The sequence below is a fragment of the Hippoglossus stenolepis genome, chromosome 5 (genome assembly GCF_022539355.2).
Source record: "Hippoglossus stenolepis isolate QCI-W04-F060 chromosome 5, HSTE1.2, whole genome shotgun sequence".
In the NCBI taxonomy this organism is placed as follows: Eukaryota; Metazoa; Chordata; class Actinopteri; order Pleuronectiformes; family Pleuronectidae; genus Hippoglossus; species Hippoglossus stenolepis.
Genome location: NC_061487.1, coordinates 27,795,179 through 27,812,785, shown reverse-complemented (window position 1 = coordinate 27,812,785; position 17,607 = coordinate 27,795,179). Strand labels below are relative to the sequence as shown.

The 17,607-nt window shown below is 44.5% G+C and overlaps 3 protein-coding genes across 3 annotated transcripts; all 3 read left to right on the top strand.

Annotated features, from left to right (window-relative positions):
- Window positions 1-1,231: 1,231 nt before the first annotated feature.
- Window positions 1,232-2,899, top strand: LOC118109070 (nuclear factor 7, brain-like; the record flags this gene model as incomplete). Its single annotated transcript, XM_035155878.2, has 2 exons — window positions 1,232-2,425; window positions 2,840-2,899. Coding segments are annotated over 2 exons (1,254 nt in total), but the record flags the coding sequence as incomplete, so codon positions are not given.
- Window positions 2,900-3,281: 382 nt separating this feature from the next.
- On the top strand, window positions 3,282-9,730 carry chmp1a (charged multivesicular body protein 1A). The gene is made up of 7 exons (XM_035157374.2): window positions 3,282-3,411; window positions 4,389-4,408; window positions 4,517-4,594; window positions 6,573-6,719; window positions 6,903-7,031; window positions 7,257-7,450; window positions 8,145-9,730. Exons 1-7 carry the CDS (start codon window positions 3,405-3,407, stop codon window positions 8,164-8,166), a joined length of 597 nt encoding a protein of 198 aa, XP_035013265.1. The 5' UTR covers window positions 3,282-3,404; the 3' UTR covers window positions 8,167-9,730.
- A 3,345-nt stretch (window positions 9,731-13,075) lies between these two features.
- On the top strand, window positions 13,076-15,583 carry slc10a3 (solute carrier family 10 member 3). Its single transcript, XM_035157092.2, has one exon. The coding sequence runs from the start codon at window positions 13,569-13,571 to the stop codon at window positions 14,973-14,975; it is 1,407 nt and encodes a 468-aa protein (XP_035012983.2). The 5' UTR covers window positions 13,076-13,568; the 3' UTR covers window positions 14,976-15,583.
- Window positions 15,584-17,607: the final 2,024 nt, after the last annotated feature.

Here is a 17,607-nt window from a genome sequence, read left to right as displayed (position 1 = left end):
ACATGCAGCCAGAGATGATACAGACTTACAGCAAAGTTAATGGAGTTCTAAAGAAGAACAATGACAAAGAGCAAAGGAACCATGTCAACAACTGTTCAGCTTCTATCAAAGAAAGTGATAAACTGCTCAAACTGTTTCTATATAATACAAGTGACACCAAAGTTCTTTCTGTTCTGAAACAGTTGATGAAGTTTGTCTGTGACGGAGCAAAGAATCGATCCCAGTCGTCAGGAACCTGATCCTGAGTGTTTTTACCGTTTACTGTTTTAACTCTGCAGAAATTACGAAACCTCTTCAAGCAGCAAAGTTTGTTTTGTGGGTTAAACCTCGGACAAATTTGGTGTCAAGAAGTTTTGATCCAGTCTGGATTCAAACTGTACGACCCAGGAGCGTCTGTCCGTGAGGTGACGACGTGAAACACTGAAGCAACACGACAAACTCGTTGTGAAGTTTCATCCTCATGAAAATCAACAGCACGATAAACACAACGACCTCAAGTCCACAACATCACAATATCTCCAATATGTGGCTTGTGTGTCAGGACTCAACTCAACGTCTTCACCCTGAAACTTCACCAAACCATTATTTCTCCACTTCTTTAAATCTGTGTGACGAACTCTCTTCATCCACTGAGATCACAAACAAGATCTGGGTTTTGAAAATCAGCGAGTGGAAGAAAACTTTGCTCATTTGTCTGCGATGAAGCTGTTTTAGTGCAGAAAAGCTGCAAAGACAGAGACTGAACATGAAAACTGAGGTTTGTGGAGTTTCAGGAGGAAACTGCCTCAGTTATTCTCTCACAGGAGTTTCACTTTGTCTCCATCAGCTTTGAATGAGATCCTGGAATGAAGACAAAAGAACAGACTGGATTTATTCTTTATTTCAACTTTCAGCTTCTTCACACATTAGATTTTATTGCTTTATACATATATAAGAGTATTAAATGTATAATCACATGTATAAGAAACACGTGTGATGAGAGCTGCAGGACAAACCCTCAGAGGGACTCGATCAGGACACTCTCCAATGGAACTGCTGGTTCAGATCAGGAAAATCAAAAAGAACAGAAACCTACGCAGCAGCAGATCAATATGCCCGTTCACTAAATATGTAAATACAACGAGGACGAGTGGATTCACACTTTACAGAGATGAGCCGTGATAAAAACAAACCAGGTTCCACATTTACAATGTGACCAAACATCCCATAACACTGATGCTCTGTAAATTCAAGGTCAGAACCACCTTGTAACCTGGCGTTAAAGAACGTGTGTGAGACCTTCTTACAGGAGAGAGATCAGAGCTCTTCACATGCTCTCTGCAGTCTGCACTCAGAGAAACTCAGACTCTTCTGTCTGGACCATCAGCAGCCAGTGTGTCTCGTCTGCAGAGATTCAGAAAAACACAGCGACCACAGATTCAGCCCCATCGATGAAGCTGCACAACAACACAAGAAGCAGCTTCAGGAAACTCTGGAGGCCTTGAAGAAGAAGTTACAGTGTTTTGAACGTGTTAAAGTAAAGTTTGAACAAACAGCAGAACACATTAAGGTCCAGGCCGGACTCACAGAGACGCAGATCAAGGAGCAGTTTAAAAAGCTTCATCAGTTTCTGGAGGAGGAAGAGGAGGCCAGGATGGCTGCACTGAGGGAGGAAGAGGAGCAGAAGAGTCGGATGATGAAGGAGAAGATTGAGTCTCTGAGCAGAGACATCACGGCTCTTTCAGACACAATCAGAACCACAGAGGACGAGCTGAGAGCTGAAGACGTCTCGTTCCTGCTCAACTACAAGGCTGCAGTGGAACGAGTCCAGCAGCGCCCCCTGCTGGATGATCCACAGCTGGCCTCAGGAGCTCTGATAGACGAGGCCAAACATCTGGGCAACCTGAGCTTCAACATCTGGAACAAGATGAAGGACATGGTCTCCTACAGTCCTGTGGTTCTGGACCCAAACTCTGCTCATCCATTACTCGTCCTGTCTGAAGATCTGACCAGTTTGAGACTAGGAGAGAGACAGAAGCTTCCTGACAATCCAGAGAGGTTTGATCATTACGCCTCAGTCCTGGGATCTGAGGGTTTTAACTCAGGGACTCACAGCTGGGACGTCCTGGTTGGAGACAGTACACACTGGACACTGGGTGTGTCAGCAGAGTCTGTCCAGAGGAAGGGAATCAATCTGTCTGAATTATGGAGAATAAGGTTCTATGAAGGTAAATACAAAGCAGAGTCACCATCAGCATTATCTGATCTCTCTGTGCAGAAGATCCAGAGGATCAGAGTGAAACTGGACTGGAACAGAGGAGAACTGTCGTTCTCTGATCCTGATACTAACAAACACATTCACACCTTCACACACACTTTCACTCAGAAGATGTTTCCATACTTTATCACTAGAGGTCACTTGAAGCTGTTACCTGTGAATGTCTCTGTGACGCTGGATCAGAGCAGTTAGAGAGAAAGATTTTATTCATCATGTTTATTTCTTCAAGAGAAATCTGCTGAATTTTCATGGGAAATGTTGAGACATGATTCAGGTTTAATAACATAAAGTCTGTTCACATATATGAACATTTGTCTGTTTGATGTGATGAAGCCAAAATGATTCTGTCTGTAAAAGTGTTTATTCAACAGCAGCCTAGTGATGTGATTTTAATATTGTGATAAAAATAATAAAAACTATGAAACAGAAACAGATATTTTTTTTTAAGTTGAAATGTAAATATAAAGCCACAATGATTCTGTCTGCTCTCGTCCATGTCCTGGTTTGACCACGTTTAAACCTCTTCATATACAGTCTATGGTTTTAACACTTTTCACACAGTCTGGTCTTCCCTGTCCTCAGCAGGTCGCCACACTGTTTGGAGGAAGATGCCTTCGTTGTAAACGTATCGAGTCCCTCTGAGGTTTGTTCTGCAGCTCTCACCGCACATGTTTCTTATACATGTGCAATGTATAAAGCAATACAAATCAAATGTGTTTATTATAATCCATTCATATAATCCATATAATAAAACATCTATGTGGGTCTTGCCACACAACAAACCCAATATGTACAAGTAATACAAGTTGACAGGTGAGATCAATTTAAATAAATGATGGTTAAATATGAGAAGTACTTTATTAAATGTTTAGAGTTTCCAATCTGATACCTCAGAAAATATATTAAGACAATTTAACTTCATATCGATTTTTCATCCTTAGAAACGCGTTTAAACGGAATTGGCGGTAGGTGGCAGTGTTGCACCTGAGCTTGATTCAAGAAGTGAACAAGAGGCGAGGAAGAAGAACGATATTTCCGGTCACATGACAGTTCCTCAGACCAGGAAGTGCAGTGTTCGATGTTGACGTTTGAAAACAAGTGGAAGAGAAGCTGAAGGTTCACTTAGCTGCGATCACCTGGAATCAACATGGAGGGTAGGGGACGGTTCACCTCCTCTGTAACTGTGGATGTTGAGTTAGCATTAGCCTGTTAGCTTGGTGGCTGGGGGTGGGGAGCTAGCTTAGCTGTCAGACCTGTTGTGATTGTGAACGAGGCCTCAGCTCAGGACTGGGACGTTAGAGACTGAAAGATACAGAAACAGAGAGAGAAACCAAAGCTCTCACATTAAAGTTCATTATGCTGCTCATCACATTTCAGTTACCTGGATTATGAACCATTTAATTAGCTGTAAAAGTGATTATTGTTGCTAATATCTTCCATCATTGTCACAGACAGAATTCAGAATAGTTTCTGTAACTTGTTTGTTTCGGTTTGTATCCGACAGCATTTCTCCTTCTTTATGTGTTAAAACGTCAGTTACTTCTTTGTCAGGTTTTGTGATTCCATTGATGCATAGAAATGTAATAAGCACATTTATTCATTTGTAAGTTTATTTCATTCATCGACGGAACGAAACAATTTGAAAGCAAACACAAACTCTCAAATCTTGACTAAAAAGGAGCACAAAGAAGAATAATCTTAACACATTAATTAACAAATATGTACATCACCATTAAGGCTTAAGTTCTGCAGGCGTCACCCGAGGCATCATGTTCACATGTTGTTCTGTTCCTCTTATTCTCGTGAACTTCTCATCTCAGGAACAACTTGAAGGTATTTCTTCATATTTGGTAAAAAGTTTGGATTTTTCTGGAGCTGCGACTGATATTAGGGAGTAAAAAAACGTCAGAGTCTGAGAAAAGCTTCCCAAGAAGTCGTTATCAACTCTACACACGTCGTATGAGTCTGGAGAGACGTGGGTGTAAACTGTGACCTGTCGGCAGAGGTGGTCGACAACAAGGCTGTTATTGTAGTTTAATCTGTTTGTGTTCACATACCCCTAACTCTCTCTCTCTCTCTCTCTCTCTCTCTCTCTCTCTCTCTCTCTCTCTCTCTCTCTCTCTCCCCACAGACACACTCTTCCAGCTCAGAGTATGTATCTGTGAAAAGGTTTAAAAATATCAGCTTGATATAACTTGTGCAAGTGATTTTTTTTTTTCCAATGGACTTTGCGTCAGTCTTTTTCTCTTTGATTCACAGTTCACTACAAAGCAGCTTGAGAGACTGGCCAAGAAGGCTGAGAAGGATTCTGAAAAGGAGCACGCCAAGGTCAAGAAGGTGAGCAAGCTGGGACAAGTTTGTATCATGTTAAAGACGTATATCTGTTCTGTCTCTCTTCCATGTCCCTGTGTTGTTGTTGCATGTCGTGGAGCTCTCTCGTTCTCTTCCTGTATCACCACTCTGACCTTAGACTCAAGGTTAAGTCACAGTCGGAGCAGTTTTACTGTTTGATTTGAGGTGAAGTGTTGACAAACAAAGAGAAAAGGAGCAGTGGGAGAAAGTGACGCAGTGATGGTGTTTCAGGCTGTTTTTTAAAGGCGTCTAACCAGCAGCACTTTTCCTGTAACTAGACCAGTTACTGATCTTTAAGCTCAACTGAACAATGTTCAACATCCAGATTGTTATCGTCTGCTCACTGCTCATCTTCCTGTCATCTTCAGTTCTTTCTTCTCTAACTGAGTGAAGTGAATAATCTGCGTATATATTTTCAGCAGTTGGCCTGGAGATGCTGATGTAGATGTCTTGATGTAGATGTTTGGTGCTGTGCCTTTTTACTCCCCTCAATGTGCTTATGAGTCAAACTGCTCTGTGTCTCGAAAGTCTTTCAAGCTTGGGACAACGGGGATCAAGGGGGTGGAGTCTGCTGTAACAGAGTTTGGTCTTAAATTTAATTTCAAGTGATATTAAAAAGCTCCTGAAATGTCTTAAATGTAACTTGTTTATAGCTGGAGACACTGATAGTGCCAAAGCCTGTAATACAGATACGTCAAAATACTTCTTAATACTAAACAGTAAATAAAATAAATAATACAGTGAGGTTGATTGATTAATACGGAATGTAAAAACTTTTTTTCCTTTTTCAAAAGTTTAAAAACCTCAGTGAAATTGTTATTGTTGACATTTTGCAAATGTGAGTGATTTAACAGCTCAAAATAAAAAAAAGGATGTAACTAAAAATACGATAATAATTTTTACAATGATTCTATTTCGAATGATGTTAATGATTAATACTTTTTTGTATTACAATAATCATGTCACTTACAGTAAAAATTTGTGGATATATTCATTTTTTTCAGTATTGATGCTCCCTTGTAATCTGATTACACTGCACTGGTCAACTGGAGCGACAGTATTTCGTATTCAGTCAGCAGGGGGCAGTACAGCTTCAGTAACAGAGCCCTGTAGTTGTGTGTTGTTGACGTGTCCGTTTCTTTAAAGGCTGATTGTTCTTCCTGATCCTGGTCCCGGAGTCTCTGCTCCAGCTTTCTCCTGATAATCATCAATGGTGTTAAATGACTGCTGCTTTATTTGGTTCGCTGGTCGCTGGGATGTTTGTTTTCTTTACTTCATTAGCTTTTTATCACAACTTCACATGAGCGACAACATTGACATGTGAAGTGCTTTGCTGATCTCATTTATAAAAACACATGTAACATTTTAAATAATGTAATAATTTACATAGACAGTAAAAAAAGATGAGTAACACGTTACCACCATGACGTCTGTTTTTATATCATCAAATAACGAATTAAAACCAAACTGATCAGAACATGAACACTTGAACCAGCACCAGTGTGATGTGAAGAAGAAGAACTACATAAAATGACAGAAACCATCTTTGACAAACATTTATTTAACATCTACTTTTCAGTTTGGTCCATGTCCCATCTGCTAACATAGAGGAGGCAGGGTTTATGACCTATACCACAGCCAGCCACCAGGGGGCGATACATGTCCATCTTTATTTATGGTCTATGGTAACACTAAAGATTAAGAGATGGTGTTTTTGTGTCAGTCTTAATCTAAATGTATATGAGAACGTGCACCAGGGAGATTCATCTGCATGAAATGTACACAAGGTGAACTGCAGGCTCAGTTCGTCCAGCGTCGTTTTTATTCTTATTGTTTATTTTTGCAGCGACAGCTCACAACTAAAAGTAATCGCGCCAGAGTTAGCTAGGAGCTAATTTGCAGCAGTTGTACAATGTCCATCAGAGTGAGGTATGAATAAAACCAGTCATTTCTCCGTCCTCAGGCTTTGCAGCAGAAGAACGTGGAATGTGCCAGAGTTTATGCAGAGAACGCCATCCGGAAAAAAAATGAAGGTCTTAACTGGCTGCGCATGGCGTCACGAGTCGATGCTGTGTCCTCCAAAGTCCAGACTGCTGTCACCATGAAGGCAGTAAGTTACTGTGACACACGCTGCCTTAGATCATATATATCTGATGTCCATTCAAAATGTAGGATGATGAAGTAACTTCTGTCATAATCCACATCACATTATTCCTGCTACTTTAAGTTTGGCAGGTGAGATTTTTTTCCAGAATGAGGCAAGTACATTATAAAGGCTTCTCATTTTTTCCAGGTGACCAAAAGCATGGGCCAGGTGACCAAGGCTCTGGACAAAGCTCTGAGCTCCATGGACCTGCAGAAGGTCTCTGCCATTATGGACAAGTTTGAAACTCAAGTACAGAACCTCGACGTCCACACCTCGGTGAGTTGCTGCTCACAAAGCACAGGGTGGAAAGTGACTCAGACGTTTGCGTGGTCCCAAACAGTTCAGTGTATGTTCAGTGAAGGTCTGACAGCAGCTTCTGTTTGGATATTTCTTTCACGGAATTGAGAAAGACTTGAAAATATCATGTCTCAATGGAAATCTTTAAAAATCAAACCCAGTTCTATGCTCTATTGTGAGTTTTCTCTCTTTTCCTCACACCAGGTGGTGGAGGACTCCATGAGCTCGGCAATGACGCTGACCACACCTCAGGAGCAGGTGGACGACCTGATCCACCAGATAGCAGAGGAGAGTGGCCTGGAGGTGATGGACCAGCTCAACCAGCTGCCGGCAGGAGCCACCTCTGTGGGCGCCCCGAGCACACAGAGCCAAGAGAGGGAGGACCAGCTGTCTCGAAGGTACAGACCAGAATGTGTCATAACCAAGAAGAATGTGCGTCCGACTCATGTTCCTTTAACACGACTCGTTCGCCTGGTGAAGCTCGTCTCCTGCTGCAGGACAACAAGTCACACACAAACTGCACATTCACTGTTAGGTCAGAGCACGAGGAAGGAAATTAGATTTCACACTGATATCCACACACACACACACACACACACACACACACACACACACACACACACACACACACACACACACACACACAAGGCTCGCCTGTTGTTGCAAAGTCATGAGTGATGAAGAAACAAACAAAGACAATGTTCAACTTGAAAAGAGAAAGACTAGTCAGGGTTCCTGAACAAAAAACACCTTGAAAGACTTTGAAAATATACATCTATATATCTTCGGACCTGAAGTAAAGACCTGCTGCTGCAGACTCACCAGTTTGTTCAGAGTTTAAATCAGTTTTCGTTACTGTCACTTAAGTTGCCACAGCTGCAGCAGAGCGTTGGTTCACCCGTTTATTCTGAGTTTATTCATTTTGAACCAACTTTGACACTGCGCTTCTTGCACCCTAAATGTTTAAATGTTACACATGACAAGTGTGAAGCTCCTACATAAATATGAATGAAACGTCATTTCAGTGAACTGCACATTTAACACCAGTGTCTCCAAACAGTTCAACTCTTTCATCTTTTTCACTCTTTCCAGACTCGCTGCTCTACGGAACTGAAGGCTGCTCTGGGAGCGGTGATGGCGCTCATGGCTGCGAGGAAGCAGATGACAGGAGCTGTGTGTGTGTGTGTGCGTGTGTGTGTGTGTGTGCGTGTGTGTGTGTGTGCGTTTCAATCGAACTGTTCCTATCGGGAGGACTTAATGAGGCTATTGATTCCCACTCTCCTGCTTTATAAATACACACACACACCACCTGAGAGGCATGCATCGCTCTCTCTCTGGTTCACCTTCCCATTTTCGATCCATTTCTATTTTCTCCTTTTAATTCCCCCGCCCCGGCTGTAGCTACACTCTTCATACTGGATGTCTGCTTTGTACAAAAAGAAAAACATTTTACGAACTGTACAATGTAGAGTGATGAAAATAAAGGGTTTTAATGGGCACTTACAGTCATTATAACAGAGTAGACAGTCGACTTCCTGTTTACACCACATGACCAGTGTACGTGTGTTCGGCTCCATCCAAACTACATCTTGTGTGTGGACAGAGATTATTTCTGATTCTGAGCAATCATCTGGACGGAGATCGATTTATTTTACAAATGAAAAGGATTTCGTGTGGACGGGTGTGTTCACGTTTTTTAAAAACATTTTTTGATCCATTTGTCAGAAATGGTTTAATAGTTGATTCTTTTCAGAGGAACAAGACTCTTAAATGAATTGGGGGTGTCAGTTTTTGCACTCACAGTTCTTTGTTGTTCTTGTTGGTCTTGTTGTTCTTGTTGGTCTTGTTGGTCTTGTTGGTCTTGGTAACACTACAGAACAGTGTCCCCTCGTCAGACTCCAATCAGCAGCCTCTACCTGACCTCATGATAACACACAGTCAGTCCTCCCACTTGTTGTTTCTCTGTGTCAAACGGGTCGTGTGGCTTTAATTCAGACTTTTTGCTTCGAACGCCTTATTTGGGATGCAGGTGCTTTCGTAGGTGCTTCCCTCACCAGTGCCTGACACAGTAGTTTACAGGCCGTCTTTAACTCTGTGGATTGAAGTTGCCTGGTCTCTCTCATAGATACTTGGTATTTGATTTAAGTTGTTGAAACCCCCTCCCAACGGCAACATCGGAACCTCATTCAGATATTTTTAGAAGCGTCTCCGACTGAAAATAACCTGATCACCTGTCTCAGTTTCATCCTGGACTGTTCCAGGAGGACAACACGTCCACTCAGAGCTGTGATGCACCAGCTGGATTATTTAGATTTTTGATATCTTGTTTTTTTCCTAATTTGCCTTGTAAACCATACATTTGTTCGAAAGTTTCATTTGTGGTGTTTTGGGTAAATGCAGGAGATGTGGACAGAGAAGAATCAAATGTAGAATGTCACCAGAACGTGTTTGAATTTATCTGAAGACTGGTTCCTTTTGTCTTTTGTTATTTTCAGGTTACAGCTCTGTACTGAGTTCACAGTTGACAGAGCAGCTTCCCTTCCTCTGGATCAGGTTTCTGATTTCTCCATTTTAACACTAGGAAGCTTCATTTGTACTCAGAGTTTCACAGACGTTACAGCATGTTGGTTTTGTATATATCTATGTGTATCTTAAATAAATAAAATCTTGCCCTCTGATGCCGTCTTTCCTTTAACTTTCAATACTCAGATAAATACTCAAAATGGCAAAAAAAAAAGCACATAAAACCAGAAAAAGGTTTCATTACTCAGCAGCAGTTTCATATGTTGGATTTTAATTAAATGATCATTGTATAAAGTTTGGAAAAAATTATGAACAATAATAATAATGATGCTTCTATAGTAAATTTCATTTTAAATTTGGTTAAACTTAGATTATCCCAAAATACTAATGAATGAATAATGAAATACAGATCTGTGTTGTAGTAGTGGAGACGTGATGGTCATAGATGGAACAATTTTACTATTATGATTCACAAAATGATGTAAAAACCACTGGAGTGATTTAAACTATTATCCTATAACTATTAACACAATATACATTTTATTATATTATATTGGGATATTGCGACAGGCCTTTGCAGAGCTGGAGCTCACAAACTCCAGGCTTCCTGTTTGGGACCAACCCTCATGAGGACATCACCCAGGATAACGTCATGTGTGGAGTCTGTGGTGCACACACACACACACACACACACACACACACACTGTATACTTCTATCATAGTGAGGACACATTCCCGAAGCCTTTACTCTATCATGAGCCTGATTCCAAACCGAAAACCGAGTCTTAGAACGAGAGGATCAACCACAGCCTGTTGATAAAAATGGTAGATTGTATTTGATGATTTATTACATTTCTAACGTAAGTAAACATTTTCCTAAGGAGTGTCGTGGCAATTCCTCAATCCCACCCTGACAACGAGGAACACACAAACCTCTTACAGTGTCGTCACACTTTAATGCTCAGAGCCTGGTACACAAGACAAAGGTTGGTTTGTTATATGCACCCCGATGGGAAGCTGTTCTTTCTCTTTAGAACAGCTGATGTTCCTTTTAGTAAATTATGATCATTTAGAGTCAAACAGACCATTAAGCACCGGATGTGTTGGGGCCTGGAAACCACAGCAGCTCCCAAACCAAAGGCTGACGTCACAGTGGGCGGATACAGGAGAACCCACAATGTTCTCACTCTGTTTGGTCCATACTTAAAATGGTCCTCACATGGATACAAGTACACACAAACATACTTTCACACACAGCGATGAATCCCTGCTGCTGCAAATATTCCTGTAGATTCTCCATTAAGGTGTCAGGATGGGCGGAGGTGGAAATCCTCTTCACTCTCTCGTGCTGTTTGTGAAAGAATAGCCATGAGGTATATTTTCATACCGAGGATAAATAATTACACAGCTCAGGGCACGTGAGCCAGGCAGGAAATGTGCATAACTGACGTCCCCACAGCGACTGGCTGTCGCACCAGCAAACGTCAAAGAAGGAGCCGGTGCAATGGCCACAGCAGGTTCTCTTAGCGTGCACTGAGGACTCCTCCCGCCTTTTCTTTTCACTGGTGGCTCTGACTTAGCCATGGTGACAGAAGGAGGGCGCACAACTCATGAAAACACAATAGCTGATGAATAAGCTTGTCCCAGGTCTGACTTCAACACAACGAGCAGTGGCAGTTAATATCCAAGACACGACCGGCCCGGGTGGTGCTTTCACAGGAGGGTTCTGACCCAGTGACCTCCCTGACCCTCCACAGGAAACCTGGAGGTCGAGATGAAAACGGCTTTTAAATATTTCAGTGACTCACAGCAGCAGCTATAAAAAGGTGGCGGCTGACAGGAGGGAGTTCCCCTGCGATGCCACAGTCCCGAGCCGGGCCGCAGTGTCAGGTTTCCCTGCTCTGTCTGCTGCTTGTGTTTGACAAATAAGCAATAGCCGACTTGGCTGCAGAGCTGTAACTGGACACTGCTCAGTGGAGTGCGACTGTGTTGATTTTTAATCCACAAGCGTAATGGATCAGTCGCGAGTCACCACGGCGATCAATGGTCAGGAAGCAGCCGAGTGGGAAACAGAGAGCAGCAGTTAAATGGGTCCGTAGAAGACAAGGGGGAGGATGATGGGGTGACCGTGAGAGAAGAGCAGGAATAGAAAAGAATAGAATAATATACCAAACTTATCAGAAATATAAACAGTTGTGTAGTTTTATTTATTCATTTCTTTTGGACCATGTCCCATCTGCTAACATGGTGGAGGCAGGGTTTATGACTTGCACTACAGCCAGGCACCAGGGGGAGATCAAAGGGATTCGGCTTCACTTGTGGGAGCTGTCATGTCGTTCGTATTTATTTACTGTCAAAGAAATCTGATTCTCAGTTGGTTTGTGGATCAAATCGTATCTTATCATGTGGCACCATATCTTATATATAGTTAAATAATCAGGTACATGTCCTGAGGTTTTGTGTGATGGATAATCCCTGGTACCCCCCCCGCCCCCCCCCCCTTTAATAACGGTGTTTCCTCTCCCATGTGACCGCCCCTGCTGATTGGTTGAGCACAGTTACCCGCCCCATCTGGAGGATCCGTCAAGTCAGAAACATTTAATCAGAGAGAGGGAGAGGAAGTAGTAAGATTCTCCTTTACAAAATAAATGCATACAGGCCTTCTGGAGATCCTGCCGATACGTGATGCATGACCCACGATAACAATAATATCATGATACAGCGATTCTGCAATATTCGATATATTTTAAGACAATCATGGTTCATGATATCTGTCTAACTGAAGAGTAGAAAAAGACCCTGAATTTCCGGAAGTGCATCAAGTCTTATCTTAGTTCCTCTTTAGTCTTTAACAAACACACTGTAACTTGTCAATGTCCACATATGACATAATTCTAATGATAAACAACCACAAACTGTCCAAACTATGCAGAACTAAATAATTAAATATCACCGGCATATTGATAATCACATCTCATGGGTCAGGAAAGCCATATTTTTCCATATCCCCATTTGATCACACCTCTGATCACGATCCAGGAGGTGGATCCTGGATCTGCAACGATCAAGCACGAGGACTCTGGTGAAGAAGTGAAGTCGGTAACGTGTTAACGGGTCATTCGTGTGATGAAGAGGAAGAGGAGGAAACAGAAGCTCCATGTGAAACTAGACCTGAACCACTTCACGTCACTCCTGCTGCTCCACTGCTTTGTGTTATTTAATGTTGGTTGTGTTGCGACTCGGAAATCATTTGGCCTCTGAACGGTTTTAAATGAACTAACAGATGATGTGAGGCCTGCAGCCACTTTCCTTTTTAATGTTATTTAATTATTTGCTTTGCAATGAACGTCTTGTGAAAGACAGGATTATATAAGATGATTCTTCTTTCTGCTCATTTTCATTCAAGATGTGAGATTGAAACTGTTTTGTTTGGTTGACGAGCGAAACAAACTGGTACATTTTATTTTGGTGCTGACAACCGGATGTCCGACTCTCACTCTCCGGGCCGCGGACGAACCGCAGCTGATCGACGATGCTCGCGGCTCCACAGCTCCAGACTCGCGGCCACGCAGAGACACCGACACGCAGGACGAGCCGCGGATTCGGGTCCGTTCGCACGGGGGTCGTGACATCGAGTAGCCGGAGCGAGGCGAGGCCGTGAGAGGCCGCGAGAGACGCGTCGAGAGGCCGAGAGAGGGAGCTCTGCGCCGGGCGCCGCTGCAGCTGGGGAGCCCGGCTCGGCCCGGACAGGGCGGGGCGCGGGGATGTTTAGGTTCCGGTATAAAGGCAGCGACATAATGGGAACCAGACGAGCTGTGGAGCCGGCTGCTGCCGACGTTTCGTCCCGGAGACTACAATGAGAAGTTCGCCGTTGTGCTGTGAGCGGGCGGCGGTGTAACCGTCAGGGGGAGGCCGCTGAAGGAGCAGGAGGAGGCGGAGGGAGAAGCGTGTCTCTGCGGCGTCTCTCCACCGCCACCCCCGCCCGTTACTAACATGAGGACGCTACTTACGCTCTGGTGTCTCCTCGTCACCGGGGGAGCGGACCGGGCGCGGGCCACCGGGAACCTGACCGTGGACAGCGGCAACCGCACCGACCTGAGCCCCGGCGGAGGCTACATCAGCATCGGGGACGGGTCCTCGCAGGAGTTCGAGTTTCCTGAAAACACCAACGGCGTGATCGTGATCTCCAGCCTGTACGGGAGCACCGCGGCCGGCAGGAAGGGCCGCAGGAGCCGGAAGCAGACGCTGACGGTCCGCTCCATGGACCCGGAGGTCCTCGGCATCCTCAACGTCACCGACAGCGGCCACGCGGGTCCCGCTACGAGCTACATCATCAGCATCCGCTCCGGGGTCCCGGGCACGGCCCAGCTGCAGATCCAGCTGCTGGACCTGGACCAGGACTCGGTGCCGGTTCTGGTCGAGGAGAGGACGGATTACTCCATCAGAGTGGCGCCCGGTAACGACGACCCGGCCAGCCGACTCATCCAGTCCGGTGGCCTGTCCCATTTCTCCGAGAACCCGGTGCTGTTCGCCCTGCTGCCCCTCATCTTCGTCAACAAGTGTGCCTTCGGATGTAAGGTGGAGGTGGAGGTGCTGCGGAGTCTGCTGCGGAGCCCCGTGCCCCTGCTCCTCGGGGTGCTGGGGCAGTTCCTGGTGATGCCCCTGTACGCCTACTGTGTGTCCCGGCTGGCCTCACTGCCCCAGGCCCTGTCCCTGGGCCTGGTCATCACCTGCTCGGCCCCTGGCGGCGGGGGCGGATACCTGTACAGCCTGCTGCTGGGTGGGGACGTGACCCTGGCCATCTCCATGACCCTGGTGTCCACGGTGGTGGCAGCCGCAGCCATGCCGCTGTCATCAGCTCTGTATGGGCGGTTGCTGGGGGTCCACGCCGCCCTGCATGTGCCCTTCGTGAAGATCCTGGGCACCCTCCTGTTCATCGCCATCCCCATCTCGCTGGGCATGCTGGTCAAGCTGCGCCTGCCCGCCCTCACGCGTGTCCTGCTGGCGCTCATACGACCCTTCAGCTTTGTGCTCATCATAGGGGGCATCTTCATGGCCTACCAAATGGGGGCGTCCATCTTGGCCAACGTCAGGCCCCAGATCGTGGCAGTAGGGGTGACGGTGCCTATGCTGGGGCTGGTGGTCGGTGCGGTCATGGCCAAGGTGGCGGGCCTGGCCCCACCACAAAGGAAGACGGTCAGTATTGAAGTGGGCGTCCAGAACAGCCTGCTGGCCCTCGCCGTCATGCAGCTGTCCTTCCGCCGGGTGGAGGCCGACTTTGCGTCCCAGGCGCCCTTCATCGTGGCCCTCAGCAGCACCTCGGAGATGTTGCTCATGGTTCTGGGATACTTCGCCCATCGGAAGTTGTGTGGCTCTGCCGTCCCCAGGAGTGACGCTTGATTGTAGCTGCAGTTTTGGTTCGGAACTCTTTCCATGAATGAACCCTTTCCAACCTGTGGACATTTGGCGTCCCTTAGCTTTGGCGCGAAGACGCCCAACAATCACCAATCCAGTCGTCACTGTGGTTTTGCGCAGCAGTGAACAGACCTTTTGTGATTCTTTTGTCCTCGTTTTCATACTTTTCGTGAAAACCAAAGGCCTTTTACCCCCCGAGACCTTTTTGTGTTTATTTTACACGAAGTACTTTTTAAATCAGATTATACTGTGAGGTACTCAATGTAAATATTCCTACCAAGAGAAATACCTATAAAAGAAAAGATATTTTTCTACCAGATTACTTTTTGTAATCAAAAAAGGCAAAAAAAAAAACGGATTTGTATCATGTTTACAAGAGGTCCATGTGTCTTAGCCCAGGCAGGGGGCGGGATCGGGGGGGAAAGTGGAATCATGTATGAATCAAACAGGAACACAACGATGATGATGATGATGATGATGATTTGAAAGTTTATTTGTTTATTAATGATTGTGTTTCCTGGATTTCAAAATCCAAGTACTTGAATATGCGAGAAAGGAACTGAAGATAAAATGGAATAAAGAACCTTGTTGAAGCTGAGTTGAGTTTTTCAGTGTCGCTGCAGAATCGACTCTGTTTGATTTAGACCGACTGGGACCAGGCTGCGTTTCACTGGATCAACGACCTGCGGTTGTTTGCACTTTGCCATTGTCTCGTTCCACTTCTGCTCAGAGAGAACAGAACTGACGGATATTCGTTGTTTTGCATGTTCAAAGATCAGTTTCACAATCTGTGTTGAAGTTTCTATGAAGGGCGTTTCGTCATATCAGATATCTCCGGATTATCGCTGCCGGTACCTGATCCCGTGTTTGTTCAGTCGACATGTTTGACTTCACAGTTTCCTGTGAGAAATCGCAGAACATTGTTTCTTTCTTTACCTTCGTGAGAAACCGAACTCCACGGAAACACAACACCTCACACATCCAGGAATTCTTTTCACTTTCTTCCATGTTATGTTGCTTTTTGACATTTTGGGGAAATTCTTAAGAAACTATAACTTTACAACAGTCTCCTTATGAAACCACATTTAAATTCTCTGTTCTGATCTGCACCAAGTCACACATCATGTCAGTATCAGTCCTCTCTTCTGATTGTTTTCATCAAGACCAATGAATTATTCTGTCAGAAATGAAAAGGTTAAAAAAAATGTTTACCTAAAAATATTGATAATTATCACAATAAATAGTTTTATTGTATTTTTTATCGTTTTTGAAGGTTCTGATTTTAAAATGGCTTTTAAGTTGGAAGCTGTTTTTCTGGAAGAGATCAAGCTCCACACGATCAACACTTCTTCAGTGGATTCAAACCTTTGTTTCAAAGTGTTGAGTAACGTCTCTTTTGAAATGTACTTTTTATCTGTTAAGACAAACTTCCTTCAGTTGGTTTGAGTTTCGTTTACAGAGGAACTGCTGCCGACACTAAAGGAGAAGTCCGCCTGGAACCTGACCTCAGTTCAGTAACTTATTCTGAGGACAAGGTCCAGGTTTTATCAGTTTCCTCCTGTTGAAGGAAGTAAACAGGTCAACAAGCCGAGCTGACGACACCAGACTCACAATGTGGTTCACAGTCGTCAACTGGAACAACAAACACTCATCAATCGTCCACCAACGCCCAACAGCCTCTTTATTTCCTTTGTAGAGGTAATGACACACTGTAAACAGGCATTTAAAAGTTCTGCATTCAAAACCTAAAAGTACGTCATGTATCCGCAGCTACACTAAACGTTGGAGAATTGTTACAGATCACAACATTTGAAAGTGACCGAGCTCACGCTATTACCTCTGCTAAGGAGGTTATGTTTGAGTTGTTGGTTTGTTAGAAAGCCGGATTACGCAAAAACTACCGAACCTTCTCGTAACTCGGTGGAGGGAAGGGGTTTCTTTAACATCGTGAGATAAGCTGCTTTTCCACATCAGAAATTAGAGTCCAGTCCCCTTTATGAAACCACATTTAAATTCACAAGATCCAGATTTGATTTGGATCAGCACCAGACGGCACACACCCACAATTATCACTCCCCTAAATACGCCCGAATGTTAGATCCATGAATTATTCTCTGAGTAATTATGTTAAAGAAAGGGAGAAAAGTGACTGGATCCATCCTCTGATCTGGATCCGCACCAAATTGAACGGTTTCTTTCTTCTTCCCACCCCTCCACATCATTTCCTGGAATTCAGTTGAGTGTTTTTTGCGTAATCCTGCTAACAAACAACCTCCTAGTTGGAGATAATCAACACAGCAACCTCCACAGCTCCTGCAGTGAGAGATCTGTTCCTGCAGCAGACGTTTTAATGTTCCTTCATTTACACGAGGTTCGACTGAGCGCTCAGGAATGTAGCACAGCTGTAAAGCCTCCAGGCCGAGGGCGGTTTGCTCTCAGTCAGTCCCTGCTGCGTTTCCACTGGTGTGGCTGCCGCACACAGGGGAGGGGGAAGTCCACGTCTTTGTACTTCACACCAGCGCAGACGATGATTTTTCAAAAGAGCGACAGGATCTATGAGTCATGACCTCCCACGTTAAAACTGTTTCTTTCAATTTTTAGCTTTTCATTGGCAGCA

Coding starts and splice junctions, on each gene's coding strand:
- chmp1a (XM_035157374.2), top strand. Junction 4,409..4,516: donor ACACACTCTTCCAGCTCAGA/GTATGTATCTGT, acceptor TTTGATTCACAG/TTCACTACAAAGCAGCTTGA. Junction 4,595..6,572: donor AGCACGCCAAGGTCAAGAAG/GTGAGCAAGCTG, acceptor CTCCGTCCTCAG/GCTTTGCAGCAGAAGAACGT.
- slc10a3 (XM_035157092.2), top strand. CDS start 13,569: ATGAGGACGCTACTTACGCTCTGGTGTCTCCTCGTCACCGGGGGAGCG.